This window comes from Aquarana catesbeiana, linkage group LG07 (genome assembly GCF_042186555.1).
Source record: "Aquarana catesbeiana isolate 2022-GZ linkage group LG07, ASM4218655v1, whole genome shotgun sequence".
Taxonomy (NCBI): domain Eukaryota; kingdom Metazoa; phylum Chordata; class Amphibia; order Anura; family Ranidae; genus Aquarana; species Aquarana catesbeiana.
The window spans coordinates 192,005,522-192,023,576 of record NC_133330.1 but is presented as its reverse complement, the minus strand read 5'-3'; the positions used below and the strand labels follow the sequence as shown (position 1 = coordinate 192,023,576).

Here is an 18,055-nt window from a genome sequence, read left to right as displayed (position 1 = left end):
ACACACACACACACACACACACACATACAGTGTCAACTACTAGCTGTCAAAGGGGGAGGGCTACACTAACTTTCCTTTGGCACAGAGTATTGTGCAAGAAAACGTTAATGTACAAATTTAAACATGAAGTGGTTAAACCTCATTGCAAGAAAACTGGATGACCGCATACCAGCTATTTCTGAATTCCTTCTTTATGCATTTGTAAAAGCAGTACAAAAGAAATGACTGAAGAACTAATGCAGTTCACACTTACAGGCACTTAATCATAGAGCTAAATCTCTTCTACTTTTCAAAATGTTCTGCTTTAATTCAAAAGCTGTCTTTATTCTTTAAACAGTTATAATATCACTCATTACACAGCAGATTATTGTAAACACCTTACCATAAATGCACTGAAAGGGTCAATTCCTAGGTAGTCCTCAAACTTCCAGCTCCATTCTTCTTCATTGTGATGTCTGAATCTGACCAAGGTCTCACCCAAAGCTTCATCAAGAGGACCAGCATTCCAATCAGTATCTTCGAGAAATCTCAGGAACTCTGCAACCATCTGCTTTGTAAGCACCAGCTGTGCATCATAATGGACCTCAGGCTGGGATTCATCTGGCTGTGTAAGTAAATTTTACAGGTCTTATACATATACCAGGTTTCATATGTATACCAGTGTTAAGTAGACTAAATATTAAAGCCTACATTTTTTAATTCAGCATAAATAATGGTCCTTATATTCAATGAGAAATGTCCCTTGTGCTGGTGGCTTCTTGTCTTATTGATATATTCAGTCCTCTGCCCCCCTCCATACACCAAGCAGTGGTAATCTTTCTGTGCTGTGGAAGTTAATACAGCCACTGGACTTGTCATAAGCACTCACCAAGAGTTACTACTGTGCCCACACTTTCCACTCCCCTCCTCCATGCATAGAAGCTGTACAATAGCTTTGATCAATGAAGAGAGCTCTAAGGATGGAAAAGGCAGACCCTTTATTCAATCACCTGTCCTCCATTTCACTGATGGAAGCTATAGTACAGCTTCTATGAACGGAGCAGGGGGTTAAAAGGGTGGGCATAAGTGGCACTCTTGAAGAGGGCTTGTGCCAGGCCCAGCAGTTGTATTAACTCTTGCAGAACTGGAAGATTACCGCCGGGGGGGGGGGGGGGGGGGGTAGGGTATGCAGGCTGGCAGAGGACTGAAGATTTTAAATAGACAAGAAGCCACAAGCACAATGTCACACTCACAATGCTGTAGGCTCCCGGGGTGTTTAACAATCCCTGGTGGCCGAATATTAAAGTGCATATTTTAAATAGATTTACTTCTCCCTTCCCAGGGACATTGAAAATTCTTTTCCTCCTATAATCATTTCGAATAAAACATTTGGTTGATGGTGCTTTGAATCCACATGGGATGTATAATTTTTCCATTACTTAATCAGGTTTATGCTTGGCTCTTTCTGGCAACACAGGTGAGGTTCATTTCCTCCCCGCTTGTTTATACTTGTGTATATATTCATATCCTTTTTATATGACCCTCTATATGCATTGAATATATTTGTACTGGCAATCCTGGCCAAATGTACTTATTCTATAGTAGATAACCTTGGTTGTCTATTCCAGTTAAACAAACTCAACATGAGAACTCATCCTTGTCTTTTGTTATTCCTAGCATAACGTACTCCCTACCTGAAACTCCTGAAGAAGCCGCAATAGCTTTACATGTTGAGTGGTATCTGTTGTATGTATGCTACCAAATGGCATCTATAACCCTGACACTGATGGTCTAATTTCCTCATGTTTTTTAATATTGTTTAATAAAATTTGTTAAATTTTAATTGATGCAAACATGTCTCTATCTTGCTTTGCCTATCAAACATCGTTAAAGTCCCGAGGCTTGTTATCCCTTCTTCCCTTTTTCCACTATTTATGTTTATCGGGATGTGGTGTTCTTTCTGTTTTTTTCTGCCTGGACTTTTCATTGTTTCATATTGGGGCGTTACCCACCCGTCACTGTTTTCAAGGCACAAATTGCGCCAGACTATTAGCTTCATTTGTAAATTAAAAGGAAACTTTTACATGTGTATAATTATTGTATACTATGATCTATTTTTGAATTGTTTGCATTTCCTTTCTTTCCTACTTTGATTTCTTTGTGTTGTTGAATCAAAGTTTAAAATCATGACTACCTACTGTGGCAACGCCTTTGATGGTCTTATGGAGAAAATCCATAGGTCACAAAATGCGGCAAATAGTGGGCCCTCCAATGCACCGGGTCACGCGGAACTGACATCTAGCACTGGCACTTTAATCTCTGCACAAGTACCTCCTTCCAATACTCAGGTAAGCAATGCTACCCCTATTATGTCTCAATTGGATTTTCGGCTGGCGCTGATTTTTACCCAGCCGGTGCCCGACCAAAAGAAAGCAGAGAATGTGGAATCTCTGAATCCCAAATCACTAAAAACGAATTTGAAGTGATTAATTTATCTTCCTTTCCACTTACTAAGGATCAAATTTCTGTCCTTAGTCTTGGCCTCACTTTTTGTCCCACGCAAAAGGTGGACCAATTTCAACTAATAAAAGAAAAAAACCTTTTTTCTTGCAAACTAATGTTCAAGATTCTGCATGATAAGCCTAAGCCATCTGTTCAAACCCCAACATTGGATAACCCGCTCTGGAAACAAATGACAATCAGTGATATTAAGGCCATGGAGGAACTTATGGAATTATGGGAAGAGGGGAATATTGATGAGACTGAATATTTGGAGGCTGAACATATTTGGTCAGACAATGATAATCCGGGTTTATCCCTCTCTCCATCTCCCATAATCTCCACTCCTAAGGATTATAAACCCAAATCCAAAGTCTTCCCAACACTGCAGGGAAATCCAAATGTTTGGGCCTTTACCAATCAAGTAACCAAAGAAATTTGTCAAACCAAATGGAAAGATCTATCCCATTCTAATTTAACTTCATCTCAAAAAATGCATTGTTTTCATTACAACAAAACAAAAAAGTGATCATAAAACCATCCGATAAAAGGAGGCAACTTGGTGGTAATGGATAACCATCAACCATCAGGGCGGCACAGTGGTGCAGTGGATAGCACTTTCGCCTAGCAGTAAGAAGGATCGCTGGTTTGAATCCCACCCACAACACTACCTGCCTGGAGTTTGCATGTTCTTCCTGTGCCTGCGTGGGTTTCCTCCGGTTTATTCCCACACTCCAAAGACATGCTGGTAGGTTAATTGGATCCTGTCTAAATTGTCCCTAGCATGTATGAATGTGAGTTAGGGACCGTAGTTTGTAAGCTCCTTGAGGGTAGGGACTGATGTGAATGTACAATGTATATGTAAAGTGCTGCGTAAATTGACGGCGCTATATAAGTACCTGAAATAAATAAATAATAAATAAATAAATATGAAATCAACGGTCATGGCTATCCTGCAGAATCGTGAATGGTACCGTAAAGTCTCAGAAAGCAATTTAAAGGTAACAATTTCATACCAGCAACTTATTGGTTCGGCCTATCACCAAGGCCTAATCAATAAGAAAACCTGGGAATTCTTGAATATATCTTCACCGCGAACACCAACTCTATATGCGCTTCCCAAGATCCATAAGAACCCTCTGAACCCGCCTGGACGTCCTATAGTCTCAGGAAATGGTTGTTTGACTGAAACAGCCACTCAACTTATTGATGATTTTCTTAGGCCCCATGTGGAAGGTCTGGCGTCCTATCTTCAGGACACCAGTGACCTCCTCAGGATCCTGGATGGAATTACTATTCCAAAGGGATCCTGGTTGGTTGCCCTTGATGTCAAGGCCCTCTACAATTCTATCCCCCATGACTTGGAGGTGAGAGTTGCAGAGGGTTTCATCTCTGGGAACAATGAAGCGCCCAAACTATATAACCAATTTATTCTGAACCTGCTCAAATTTATCTTAACCAACAATATTTTTTATTTGGTGGCACACACTACTTCCAGATACAGGGGGTGGCTATGGGGACCACATGTGCCCCCCTCTTATGCCAACCTGTATCTGGGGGGTGGGAGCGTAATCTCTTTTTTAGAGACAATATGCAACCGTTTTTTGAGCAGATACCAGTTACCAGTTTGGAGACGCTTTATTGATGACATCTTCTTTATCTGGATGGGAACCAAGGATCATCTCCTTGCCTTTCTTGACAGTCTGAAAATCAACCATCACAATCTAAAATTTACTTTTGAATTCAATAAACAGAGTTTGACATTTCTGAACATCCAAATATTGGTCAGTGATGATGGCAACATTCAAACTACTCTTTTCCGCAAAGCTCTTGCGGGAAACTCTTTGCTTCATGCAGCTAGCTCCCATCCCACCTCTCTCGTAGCCAGCGTGCCTTACGGGTAATACTTAAGATTGAGGCGGAACTGCAGTGAAGACCACCACTTTGAAAAGGAGGCTAAAGAATTACATTTAAAATCACGTGGTTACAGCAACAAATGCCTCAAAAAGGCTTACACGAGGGCTAAAAGTAAAAATCGTGCCTCCTTAATACATGATCCAAAATCTGCCAAAGGTAATCCAGGAGTAAGGATGGTCACTCACTTTTCTGGCCAGCATCGCTAGGTGTGTGACATCCTACAAAAACATTGGTATCTACTGATGGGAGATGACAATGTTTCCAAACATTTAAATAAACACCCTGAGATCACCTTCAGGAGATCTCGATCTCTCCGTGACCGTTTGGCACACAGTCACTATACCCTCCAATCAGACATTTCCAACCAACCATGTCTCCCTGGTCTCAGAAAAACTAATGGAAACACCAATAAGTCGTCATATGGGTTTGTTCCACAATTTTGATTGCTCAAAAATGCACTTTTTTGCCCTAGAGCACATTCCTCCAGGAAATAGAGGTGGCGACTATGATAAAATGCTTTTACAGCACGAGGCACGATGGATACATGAACTATCTGCCCTTAAGTACCCTGGTTTGAATGACGCTTATAGTTTCAAACCCTTTCTTTAATTATTTTAATAGTTTTTCCATCACCATTCTTCATTCTATTCCCTCTCTTTTTTGTCTCTCTTTTCAATGTTCCCACCTTTCTCCAACTATTGAATGATCCAATTCTACATTATATCATAACATGCTAACCATAAATTAATATTTCATTACTACTCTTGTTGCTATGTACACATGTTAATCCTTTATTGTGCATTGTATTTTACTGGCGATTGGTCTGCGGGCCTCGCTTGTTTGTGTCCTAGAGAGCCTACAGCATTCAAACCTTTTTTGAGCATTGAACCTTTTTTAATGTGTTAATACGGTACATCATTGATTTGCATATTCAAATTAATTCTTCCCTATTTGATATAATTGTTTCCACGCAGCACCCATCAATGTCAGTTTTCCATAGTGATCGTACGGACGCACCGGGCACCAATTCAGCTTCTGTTTGAATCAGTCAGTCCACACATTGGAGCCCTAGAGTATTCAGTCCCATGGTCTAGATGCATTTGAACCCCTTTATTTATCTGTACACTTTTTATATTCACACTGCATGTTGACATATCCAGGCGCTGTCAGCTGCCTTGATGCTATGCATATGCAGTGTTTAATCCTTGCCCGGGATTTATCCAGTTTATACTAAGGGTTTCCCTTACTTAAAATGGCGCTGAAAGCTGTGACGTTTTAGGCGTCATACCTCACGCACCAAATATCTATTGTGGCACATGCGCAGTGTGGCTTCTGACGCGTTTGACGTCACTCCACATGCACCTCTGTGTTTACCATCGCACCTGGGCACGGGCATTATCTCCTTGCGTCCGCTTCCCGGCAGTGATGTCAGACGCTGCCAGGATTGGGAGGTCTATTTGAATGCGGCTATGGCCACGATCCTCTGTCAAAGGCCATCACAGAGAGCTTGAGGTAACACCTCTACTAATAGCTCTCTGTATCCCTGATGTTCTTCCTACATTGGTAAGTGTTCTGCTCTACCTGCTTGATGTTTGACAAGCAGCTTCATCTATTTATTTGCCTCTATTTCTGATCATAGGTTGTTCTTATTATCTTTTAACATTACAGATCCTGCTGTTTGTCAGCATACTATATTAATATAACAACCTCAAGTCCAGTTCAGGTATGCATGTATTTGACCATGCCCTAATCTGAATTGCTCTTGTTTAGTATCCACCATTGTATCGGTTTAATCTGGGAATTCTGCTGGTTACCATTTGGTTCCCATTTCAAATATTATTTCCCTATCAGGTAAAAAATTGGTTTACTATTTACTCAACTTCATTCATAGGCTCCCAGGGTGTTTTACAGCCCCTGGTGGCCGAATATTAATGTGCATATTTTAAATACATTCAATTCTCCCTTCCTAGGGACATTGAAAATTCTTTTCCTCCTGCGATCATTTCGGATAAAACATTTGGTTGATGGTGCTTTGAATCCATATGGGATGTATACATTTTTCCATTACTTAATCAGGTTTATGCTTGGCTCTTTCTGGCAACACAGGTGAGGTTCATTTCCTCCCCCGCTTGTTTATACTTGTGTATATATTCATGTCCTTTTTATATGACCCCCTATATGCATTGAATATATTTGTACTGGCAATCCCGGCCAAATGTACTTATTCTATAATAGACAACCTTGGTTGTCTATTCCAGTTAAACAAACTCAACATGAGAACTCATCCTTGTCTTTTGTTATTCCTAGCATAACGTACTTCCTACCAGAAACTCCTGAAGAAGCTGCAATAGCGAAACATGTTGAGTGGTATCTGTTGTATGTATGCTACCAAATGGAATCTATAACCCTGACACTGATGGTCTAATTTCCTCATGTTTTTTAATATTGTTTGTTTAAATTTGTTAAATTTTAATTGATGCAAACGTGTCTATCTTGCTTTGCCTATCGAACACCGTTAAAGTCCCGGGGCTTGTTACCCCTTCTTCCCTTTTTCCACTCACAATGCTGTGCTTTATTGACACTTAAATTGAATACTAAATATTGTGTATGTGGAACATGAAGATTCAATAAAACATTTAAGGTATAAATGGGCTTTCACTGCGAATTGTCCAAAAGTAACCTGCTATTCTCAGATGTATACCTAATTAAAATCTGCAGCCCACCACATCCTTTAGAGAAATCTTGTGCCAGCCATGTCTGCGCAGCTTCTGGAGATGGCAGTGTTTCTAGTTTTGGTAGATGGCCCCATAGAAGATGTTTTTTTCTGCAGGATGTAAACATTATGGTGGGCTATGAAATACAATAAGTGTACATCTGGGAAGTGTGGGTTAGATTTACAAGACTAATTCTTTAATGGTTCATGGTGACTGCTGTATTTTGCAATGAAGTTTATGCACCACAGATCAGCTATAAAGCTGACTAAATGGCCTGAAATGACTATACTGTAATTCTTATAAACTTGCCCCTAGATGTGAAGAGTACAGAAAGAGTGCAGCTTATCTTCTTTGCTATGTAAATATTCATTAAGTGTACTATTGGTCAGGTAAAGCCTGTACTGTACACACAATGACAATATCGGAAGAAAAAAAAAGTATTCGGAGTGATCGTCCAATAATCTTTGTGTTAGTAAACAGGTCATTTGAAAATATCCAAAAAGGGAAAAGCACAAAAATGTTTCTCATATGATAACAGAACTGATTTTTGAGTAATTAGTATAGTATTTGTACAAATAAAAAAAAAAAGTGTGACCAAGACCATGCATGCGCGTTGAGTGCCCCCAGAGCCAGCAGCTTGCTCTGGGGGCACCCGAGCCAAGCTGCAGCTCTGTGTGTCCATTCAGACACGAAGCTGCAGTTCGGCCCGCCCCTCTCTCTCCTGATTGGCTGACTTTGATTGACAGCAGCGGGAGCCAATGGCGTCGCTGCTGTGTCTCAGCCAATCAGGAAGGAGAGTCCCGGACGGCCAAGGGACTCGTGGACATCTCTGGATAGAGAGGGCGCTCAGGCAAGTATTAGAGGGGCTGCTGCACACAGAATCCTTTTTTTATCTTAATGCATAGAATGCATTAGGATAAAAAAAACCTTCTGCCTTTACAACCCCTTTAAGCTGGCCATACATTATACAATTTTCTTGATCAATCTTCATTACATTTACCTTCAACTATGTAGTGCAAGGGCCTGCCTTACTGCATACAGATTGAAAGTGTTTTGGTTTGACCTTATATTATATAATTTTGTTAAATCTAAAGGAAAATTGTACAAGAAAGTTGGCCATTTGGCCAGCCTAAAATGTAAAAAAAAAAAAAAAAAAAAACACAGAAAATCGCTGGTCCGATATTTTTATCGTGTGTATTAGGCATAAGACTTAGGCAACACAGGTCATTGTTATTACTTCATAAAAAGAGATATACTGTACATCATTGCTGTCAATTGTGTGAAGAAGCTGCAAACTAGTAAATTAAATCGCTAATGAAGATTGAGTTTAAAAAGATTATATGCATGCAAAATACTTACTAGTCCAAGAAGTCGAGCCTCATTTATAATCCTGTATAAAAAACGTCGGAACACAGGGTTACAGGTATTCTGAGGAATTCCCCCTTTCTTTCGCCACTCCTCAATCTAAAATAAAAAAAATTTCAAAAATGGAGATTCTTTTTTGAACTTCACTGACTGGGACACTAAGTGATCCTTTTGATAACAGAGTCCTAGTGAAAAAAGCCTATAAATAGAAGTTAAAGCTCCAGCACATCCGCCCCGCCACACCCCCCCCCCCCCCCCCCGCAAAAAAAAAAAAAAAAGTTAGTAGCTACAAATACTGTAGCTGCTGACTTTTAATATTAGGCCACTTACCTGTCCAGGGAGCCCACAATGTCGGCCCCCCGTGCCGATCCATCCATCGGCTCTCCGGGGCTGCCCCCGCCTTTCCTTGTAGGGGAAACCAGAAGTGAAGCTTTTCGGGAGGTTCCCTACTGCGCATGCGACAAGTGCGCTGCACTTTCTGAGTTGCCTGGCAGAAAAAAACAGGTACCCGCACTCCCCCCTCCAAAAGGTGCCAAATGTGGTACCGGAGAGAGGGAGGAGGCAGATATACGGAGCTTCCATTTTTAAGTGGAACTCCACGTTAACTGTCTATTTCCTAAAGAGAATCAGTCTGGAAAGGGCATTTGTATGAGCTATTTGGATCTCTAGTCTATATTATTAAAAAAAAAAAAAAAAAAAGTAAGTAGGCATGTGTAATGTTAGTGAAGTAGAATAGATGAAGGACTGACACCAGGCAGGAGCTCCAATGAAGTAGACTTATTCGGCCAGTCGAGAATGTAGCAATTCAGGCAAGTTCAAAGAATACAGGCTCACAGGACCTATTAATAATCTGAACAACAGAACCATATGTGTTACCTTAAGGCTCTAATCACACCTGAGCATAGACAATTACTGGCGTTTACAAGCATATTACAGCTTCGGGTGTTTTTGTTGCAAAGGGAAAGACACATACAGGAGAGACAGCTGCACACCCCAAAACAATTTGTGTATCATGGGAAGGTTCCCCCAGAGGGCTATGAAACAGCAATATAGGCAATTCAGAAAGGATTTATATAAAATATTTTATTGGAAACATGTAAGGTCAATAACATGTTGCCGTATCAAGCAGTATAAACTAGTCAAGGGATAACACAAACATATCACATTTACAGAAAGCAAATACAAAATGACAGCATCACATGCTAGTCTTTTGTGGCGGTGCCCCGACGTGTTTCGACCCATATGGTTCTCTTCAGGGGATTGGTTTGCTATAAAGAGATATATTTAGTATCTCAAAAGAAGGAAATGTTCCAACATGTATTAATTTTCATATATGCACTTGCGGCCTATTAGTGTATTTCAGGAAGCCCTATAAACATTGGGCTGCATGTTGATCAAAACAGGATCCCACGCATCCCTGAACCTATGGTCATTCCACATGAATGGCTCTATGTAAGTGCTTCTTTTAATTATGGTCGATTCCCAATTTGCCCTTTCAGGTTACCATTGTTAAAATATACCTCAACACTGCATTTTTGCCTCGGCTCATTATATAGTTGAAGCTAGGCACCCTCATTGACCAGTTTATACTGCTTGCTATGGCAACATGTTATTGACATTACGTTTCCAATAAAATATTTTATATAAATCCTTTCTGAATTGCCTATATTGCTGTTTCAAAGCCCCCTGGGGGAACCTTCCCATGATACACAAATTGTTTTGGGGTGTGCAGCTGTCTCTCCTGTATGTGTTTTTGTTTATCTACTAGAAACCACTAGGGCAAGAAGAGGGAGAGGTAGAGGAAATTAGGGAGAGAGTAGAGTAGTAGAGAGCTGCTGTTTGGGCAGTAAGCGAGTGACAAAATGCTTGTAAAAACGCTCAAATCAGGCGTTTCTATTGAAATCTATGGGGCAAAAAATGCTTGTAATCTGCCAAAAAGAAGCTCATGTACTTTTTAGAGTGACAGGTGTTTTGCTTCAGTTGACAGAATGCTCATTTGTGAACAGGGGCCATTGAAATTAATGGTATTTGGCTTGTTGAGAGTTTTAGAGCTACAAGCAGAAAATTACTCAGGTGGGAGGTGGGGGAGGAGGAGGAGGAGGAGGGAGGAGGAGATAGGAGGGAGGAGATAGGAGGGAGGAGGGAGGAGGAGGAGGATAGAAGAAGCATTTAAATAAAGGAATTGTCAAAAACTGTCTCGTCATTTTTAAAATTTTTGACACTTTTTTAGTGAAATGGTAGAGGTACTTTTGTACCCCCTTACCATTTCACACAGGGGGGAGGGCCAGGATTTGGGGGTCCCCTTGTTAAAGGGGGCTTCCAGATTCCGATAAGCCCCCCGCCCGCAGACCCCACAACCACCGGCCGGGGTTGTGGGGATGAGGCCCTTGTCCTCATCAACATGGGGGACAAAGTGTTTTGGGGGGCTACCCCAAAGCATCCTCCCAATGTTGAGGGCATGTGGCCTGGTACAATTCAGGAGGGGGGGTGCTTTCTCGTCCCCCCTCTTTTCCTGTGGCCTGCCAGGTTGCGTGCTGGGATAAGGGTCTTGTATGGATCTTTGGGGGGACCCCACGCCGTTTTTTTTTTTTTTAATTTTGGCGCGGGGTTTCCCTTAATATCCATACCAGACCTGAAGAGCCTGGTATGGAATTTAGGGGGACCCCCCCCGTCATTTTTTTTTTTTTTTTATTTTGGTTCGGGGTTCCCCTGTGGGGAATTCCCATGCCGTTTTTATCAATGAACTTCTATGCGTATTGTCGGACCGGCAATGCATTAATAGCCGCGAGCAGTTTTAAATGACTTTTTTCCTTTGAAATGTCATTTTCCTGTCAGACTGTTCTAAACACGGGAAACATGCGCCCCTTTGCAGGCATACTATAGACACCCCCCAGCTATGAAATTTAAAGGGATATTACACTTTTATTGTTTCACTTTAAGCATTATTAAAATCACTGCTCCCGAAAAAACGGACGTTTTTAAAACTTTTTTTTGCATTGATCCATGTCCCCTGGGGCAGGACCCAGGTCCCCAAACACTTTTATGACAATACCATGCATATAAGCCTTTAAAATTAGCACTTTTGATTTCTCTCATAGACTTTTAAAGGGTGTTCCGCGGCATTCGAATTTGGCGCGAACACCCCAAATTGTTCGCTGTTCGGCGAACTTGCGAACAGCCGATGTTCGAGTCGAACATGAGTTCGACTCGAACTCGAAGCTCATCCCTAGTGAAAATCCTACTCTGTCCTGAGCTCCCCCATAACCTTCCAGTACATGTGTTTTAATATCCCTGACGGGCTGTTACAGGTTCCAACAGGTTACAAGGGGCAAACTGACCAGGACTGGCCTTACCTGGCACCCCCAGTATTGAATGAATAGTACAAAATCCTCAGATCTGTCATACCCACCATACAAGCTAATTGCCCCTTTGGGGGTGAGAGGATTCGGTGAGTGGGGACCCTTGAGGGGGAGCACAAAGTCACCCAAGGATATTGTGAGCACTCAAGTCACCATTATATTGTTTGCTATATATCTGAACATTGCCGGACCCACACTTCATATGAACTGTCAGATATTCACTTACATGTGAACGCAATTTCCATTATTGTAACGGACTTATATGTGCTTTTGATATGTGCCTTTATTCTGGTATCTTGGTATATTTTATGTACCAGGGCATTATGTTTGACATTTATGACGTGATATGCCTGATAGTGGTTTAATTCAGTTCACTTAATTTTTATTGCATTCTCACTAGGTACTTACTATTGCTATATCATTTGATTTTACTTTATTATGGTCTATGTTCTGGCGTAGCTGTTGGGACTCACATGTCACCATTTCACTCTGTTTACGTAAGCACATATAACACATACTCTTAGGTTGTGTTTTGTGGCTACTTAACAGGAGCTATCTTGCATGGCAGTTCACTTACACTCTTTATAGGTGTAAATGTTTGTTGTTGGTATACACACACGTCACAGATATTTCAATACATGAGACACTGACACCATTTGAGGTCGGGTTGTTTATGTATTGTGCATTTTAGGGGCTCAATAGCCTTTTTTACGTTCCTTTATATATATTTGCTTTTTAGGTAGCGCCATACACCCCACCTCTTTGTTTTGTTTTTTCATACTCCGCTTTAGGTACACTCACTTTACATACACTCGCGAGTACTGACATACGGGTGAGTGTATGTAAAGTACCGTACCTTGCAAGTACTGTACAGACATTTTGCAGCCGCAGAAGAAGGTGCTGAAGCTCCTAGAACATAGCCCGCCCTGTTCAAGTGTGCCTCTGACACCCTCACTACACCCTAGAAGTGAAGAAAGGTATTGCTTCACTTTAAGTACATTTTTATTTTACATACATGCTCTGGTCCCATTGTGTACTTAAAAGTGTGGTATGCCTGCATAAAACTGAACAGAACTCCTGCCATGAGGTTTGGCCGGCATAGCCCACTCACTATTGGCCAGATAAAAGGGGCCTCACAGCAGGTTGCTCCTAAACAGAAGGCAGTGGCTTAGTGTTATTAGCTTGTAATAGTAAGTGCTGCTACTGTCAGGACCTCCAGGTGATAAACAAAACTATCTGTGTAAAACATTACAGATAAGTGCCTTTCCTTTTTAAAATCCAGTGATACACTGTCTCACCCTGCTCTGCACATGCTCAGTAGCGCTCTATTTTTACTGCTGCCTAAGGACTCTGGGCTGCAGCCAAATGGCAGCTCCTGGCAAGAAGAAACAGGAGCAATGCAATTTACAGCACACACTAATTTTGGTAGCATAATTATTAATGAGTAATGTATGTTCCTTACTAAAGAATATAGTAAGAACATTTTTTTTTTATCAAGTTATGGGTAAAGTTCTACTTTAAGAAAACTGTATACAGTGAGGCATAATTTCAAATGTAATAGATTTTACCTAAAGTGGTTGTAAAGTCATAAAAAAGTGCATTTTTATCTTAATGCATTCTATGCAATAAAGAGGAAGTAAACCTCCCAGTATTGTTTGTACCTATAGGCAAGCCTATAAGATGGCTTACCTATAGGTAATGTAAATATCTCCTAAACTTGCACAGTTTAGGAGATATTCACTGTATACACCGCCGATTACGTCATTGGCGCATGCGCTCTGAAGGAACGCCTGCCCATGCCGTTTCTTCAGAGCCTGTGCCATGCCTGGTGACTTCACCGCGGATGTCCGGGAGTGACATCATCGCAGCTTCAGCCATTTACAGCGCTGGAACACTGGGGAAGATGTCAGCTGTATCAGCGGTGTGTGAACGCCACTGGAGGGCTTCATTCTACGGTAAGTATTTCATAATGAGCTAGTATGCAATGCATACTAGCTCAATATGCCTTTGTCTTACAGGTTCACTTTTTTTTCACCCTCCTCGGGGTTTACACCCTTTTTAAGTGAAAAAAAAAAAAAAAAAAAAAACCTTTGTGCAGCAGCCGCCCCAGCACACCCTATAATTTAACTGAGCCCCATCTCTCTCCAGCAAAGTTCACGAGTGCCATCTGGAACTCTCCTCCTGATTGGCAGAGGTACCGCAGCAGCGCCATTGGCCCCTGCTGCCGTCAAAGTCAGTCAGCCAATCAGGAGAGAGAGGGGGCAGGGCCAAAACGGAGCTCCGTGTCTAAATGGACACACGGAGCTGTGACACGGCTCGGGTGCTCCCATAGCAAGCTGCTTGCTGTGGGGACACTCGACAGGTAGTAGGGGCCAGAGAAGAGGAGGATCTGGGCTGCGCTGTGCAAAACCACTAGACAGAGAAGGCAAGTATAACATTTTTTTTTTCTCTCTAAAAATAACAAAAAAGAGCCTTTACAATCACTTTAATGATTTTATGGAGCCTTTGATTGAGGTGTTAGATGCGTTTTAGCTCCATGCATGATAATATCTTTACCTCTTTTTTCAGAGTATCCATGTTCTCTTTATACTCCTGGCACAGACCCTCATCTTTCATTACAGTTACCTCTTTTTCAGAAAAATCTTCTATGCAATCCTGTGGACAAAATATAACAGAGTGAAATTTGGTTCATTGGGATACACAAGAAACAAAACTCAGACCACACTTACTAGCAAGGAACCCATATTCTAGTCTAAATAAAGTGGATGTAAACCTGATTCATGAAATTTGACCTGGGCACATCTATCTGTAGTGTTTACTTATCTCTCCCCAGAGCCCTGAGTCCTGTGCCTTTCTACTGTTTCTTTCTTCTGTAATCAGCAGAATAACTTCTGACAAGTTCTGAGAGGAAGATAAAAGCAGCCTGAAATGTGTGTCTGGGGGTGGGTGCTATAAATAGATTAGCAGAGAGCTTGTCTTGTCACAGCACAACTCTGAAAGTATCTTTGTTCTTCTGCCTATGAGGAGGAGAGGGGGGTGGGGCCTTTCCTCAAAAACAGCTGTCACACAGTGTAAGCCCAGACTACACACCTACAGCTGAATGAGGAAGTAAAAATTCTAACACATGTTTGAATTCTAAAGAAGCTGAAGACAGCAGATATAGTACACTTATGTAGGGAGATTTGTTTCATCTCTGTGTATCATCTGAGGCTGTCCACTTTACTGGGTATATGTGAGGACTTACATCCACTTTAACAATGGTTTGAATTGCTTAAAACAACTAAACAGATTTATTCCTTCATTAAAGCGGAGCTCCGCCGAAATGTTTTTTTTTTAAAAGTCAGCAGCTACAAATACTGCAGCTGCTGACTTTTAAAACATGGACACTTACCTGTCCAGGGCGCCCGCGATGTCGGCACCTGAGGCCGAACCGTCTCTCGGTCCTCGGGTGCTGCCGCCTCCATCTTCGGGAAGGGAAACAGGAAGTGAAGCCGTGCGGCTTCACTTCCCGGTTCCCTACTGCGCATGCGCGAGTCGCGCAGCGCAATACGGCTGGTCCCTGCTGTCTCTGGGACCCGTGTGTTTCCCAGCAGACAGCGGGGGGGGGGGAACAGGATTCTGCGGCTATCTACGCCGGAAGTGGGTACAGATACCTGTAATATACAGGTATCTGCACCCCCCTCCCCCCTGAAAGGTGCCAACTGTGACACCGGAGGGGGGGAGGAATCCGATGAGTGGAAGTTCCACTTTTGGGTGGAACTCCACTTTAAGAAGCCTGCATTGTGGAAGGGTTGCTAGAGGGAAACCAGTCTGGGTTTATTGCAGACAATTATTTAACTGATAATCATTGTTTTCTGCTTCAGCAAAAATCATTAAAGCTGACCATCATGCTAACAGCTAAATACTAACTGTATATGAGAGTTGCTTTAACCTAACTGTAGTCACAGACAGGGGGCGGGGTCTGGAGATGGCGGAGTAGAGAGACACACGCTCGCAGAGCTCCGACCTTCCACCCGGCCACTCGGCTATTAATGTAGCTCTACTACCCAGTAAACCCAGCCATTAATGCAGGGATCAGCTCGGGGATGAAGAAAAGAGAGAAGGTGCCGCAAAAACAGAAAGCGCAACCTTAAATCGAGCACTTCTTCCCCCGCACGTGAGCCGCAGTGATCCGGAGGCAAGCAGCAGAGCCGCATGATATGGAAGTCGGCAGGGAGGACTGTGCACATCACGCGGTGTTCAGCGAGGAGATTAGAGAGACAGTACAGCGTGCCCTGCCTGCTTCGCCGGTTGAATCAAGCATGGATCGGGGAGCACAGCGTAAAACAGATGGGCAGCATGCTAGCCCCCCAGGACAGCAAGGAGGGAATATTCTGGCGTCTGGAGACCCGGACCTGAGAGCGCTCTTGCAAGCTCTACCAACCCGAGCAGACATGGAAGCGATGGTCGCGCACTTGGAGGAAATGCAACGCAGAGACCTAAGACTGGTTCAAACAGAGGTACAACAGCTAACAGAAAGACTTGAGAATGATGAGATCTCTTGGGCCTCTCTGGAAAGTCGAGTTCATCATCTGGAAAATGTACAGAACGCACAAATTTCCCATGTTTCCGCTATGCAATTACAGTTGGAAGAACTTAAGGATCGTAGCCGCCGCCATAATCTGCAGTTCAGGGGGATCCCGGAAGCCATAGGACGTGACACATTGCAGACCACGGTCTTAGCAATATGTCAAAAGTTAGCTGTTCCCACCCCCCCTCAGGCTCTTGAATTTGAGAGAATACATAGGTCTCTGGGTCCCCCCCCCCCCCAGTAAATGAGATGTTATATGCCGCTTTCACCGCTTTGCACATAAAGAATTAATAAGCCGTAAGGGATGGGAGGCAGGAGAAATAGAGCAAGACGGTGCCTTGGTGAAAATATTACCAGACCTTTCACGGGCCACCCTGCAGCGTAGGGCGATGTTGCGTCCACTTCTGGATAAAATTAAAACGTTGGGGGGGACCTACCGGTGGCGTTACCCGATCTTGTTGATCATAAAGAAAAACTCTTCGACATTTACTTTGTGACATCCAGTAGAGCTCCCAAATCTGTTTACTTTTTTGAGGGTGGAGGCTTTTACAATCCAGAACTGGTTACAACCAATATTGGGACCCTCAAGAAACAAGGACTCCACTAGAGAGGGGAGACCAAGTGCCCCAGAGGGAGACGGAGTGGCAAGGGACTAGACATTACCCTTCTAAATAGGAGTATGCGAGTGGTGAATTTGATGAGTCCCCCTCCCCTCTTTTTGGCCTAATTTCTTTTACCTTTCTTTCCCCCTCCCCCCCACCCCCCTTTTTTTCTATTTTTAATTTTTTTGAGTGTTCTGTGGGTTTTAAAACGCCTGGTTTTTGGAGGAGACAGTGGTGCCTGCTCAAATTTGATTTAACTACCAGGCTTTTTCCCCCCTTGCGATAGAGCTCTCAGGAGCTCTCCCCAACCCCACTGCCCCCCCCCCTTTTTTTTTGTGTGGTTTTCATTTTATTGACGCGTAGGTATAGATATATATTGATTCATATGGGATACATTACACTTTTGTTTAATCTCACTTGCTCGTGTCATAAATTAGAGAGTCACCCATAAGGGAGGGAACACTGAAGATTTTTTGGGGGCGGGGATAAGTTCCCCCTTTTATCTCCCCACCCCCCCTTTTTTTTTTCCCCTCTGATGTTTGGTTTTTTAGTGTGTGTTTTTTATTTTTTTTTTGCTATGTTTGTACAGATATATATCGACGCATGAGGGTTATATTTTATTTACTTGCTCTTGCTGGTGCCATGAAATAAACTAGTACCCATAAATAAACACTATACGGGGTGTAGGTATAGATATATTGATTCATATGGGATACATTATATTTTGTTTAATCTCACTTGCTGGTGCCATAAATTAGATAGGCACCAATTAGGGAACACTGTAAGGGATCGGGGGGGGGGGGCGGCGGGGATAAGTTCTTTTTCTTTTCCCTCCTCAAACACCCCCTCCCCTTTCCTTTTTTTTTCTTTTTTTTTTCCTGTTGTTTGGTTTTTTAGTGTGTGGTTTGTATTTTTATTTGCGGTGTTTGTATAGATATACATTGACTCACGAGGGTTATGTTGTACTTAATCGAACTTACTGGTGCCATAAATTAGATCGGCTCCTATAAATAAACACTACACGGGGTGGGGTTTTTTTTTTCTTCTTGG

At 42.4% G+C, this 18,055-nt stretch overlaps 1 protein-coding gene across 3 annotated transcripts in view; it reads right to left on the bottom strand.

Moving 5' to 3' along the window:
- The window catches only part of LOC141103392 (chloride channel CLIC-like protein 1), a 138,422-nt gene that overhangs the window by 84,566 nt on the left and 35,801 nt on the right, over positions 1 to 18,055 (bottom strand). For all 3 annotated transcript variants that reach the window (XM_073592920.1, XM_073592922.1, XM_073592921.1), the window contains exons 4-6: positions 14,390 to 14,488; positions 8,469 to 8,573; positions 383 to 604 (exon numbers count right to left, since the gene is read on the bottom strand). In XM_073592920.1, coding sequence (XP_073449021.1) covers positions 383 to 604; positions 8,469 to 8,573; positions 14,390 to 14,488 — 426 coding nt within the window. The remainder of the gene's footprint in view (positions 1 to 382; positions 605 to 8,468; positions 8,574 to 14,389; positions 14,489 to 18,055) is intronic.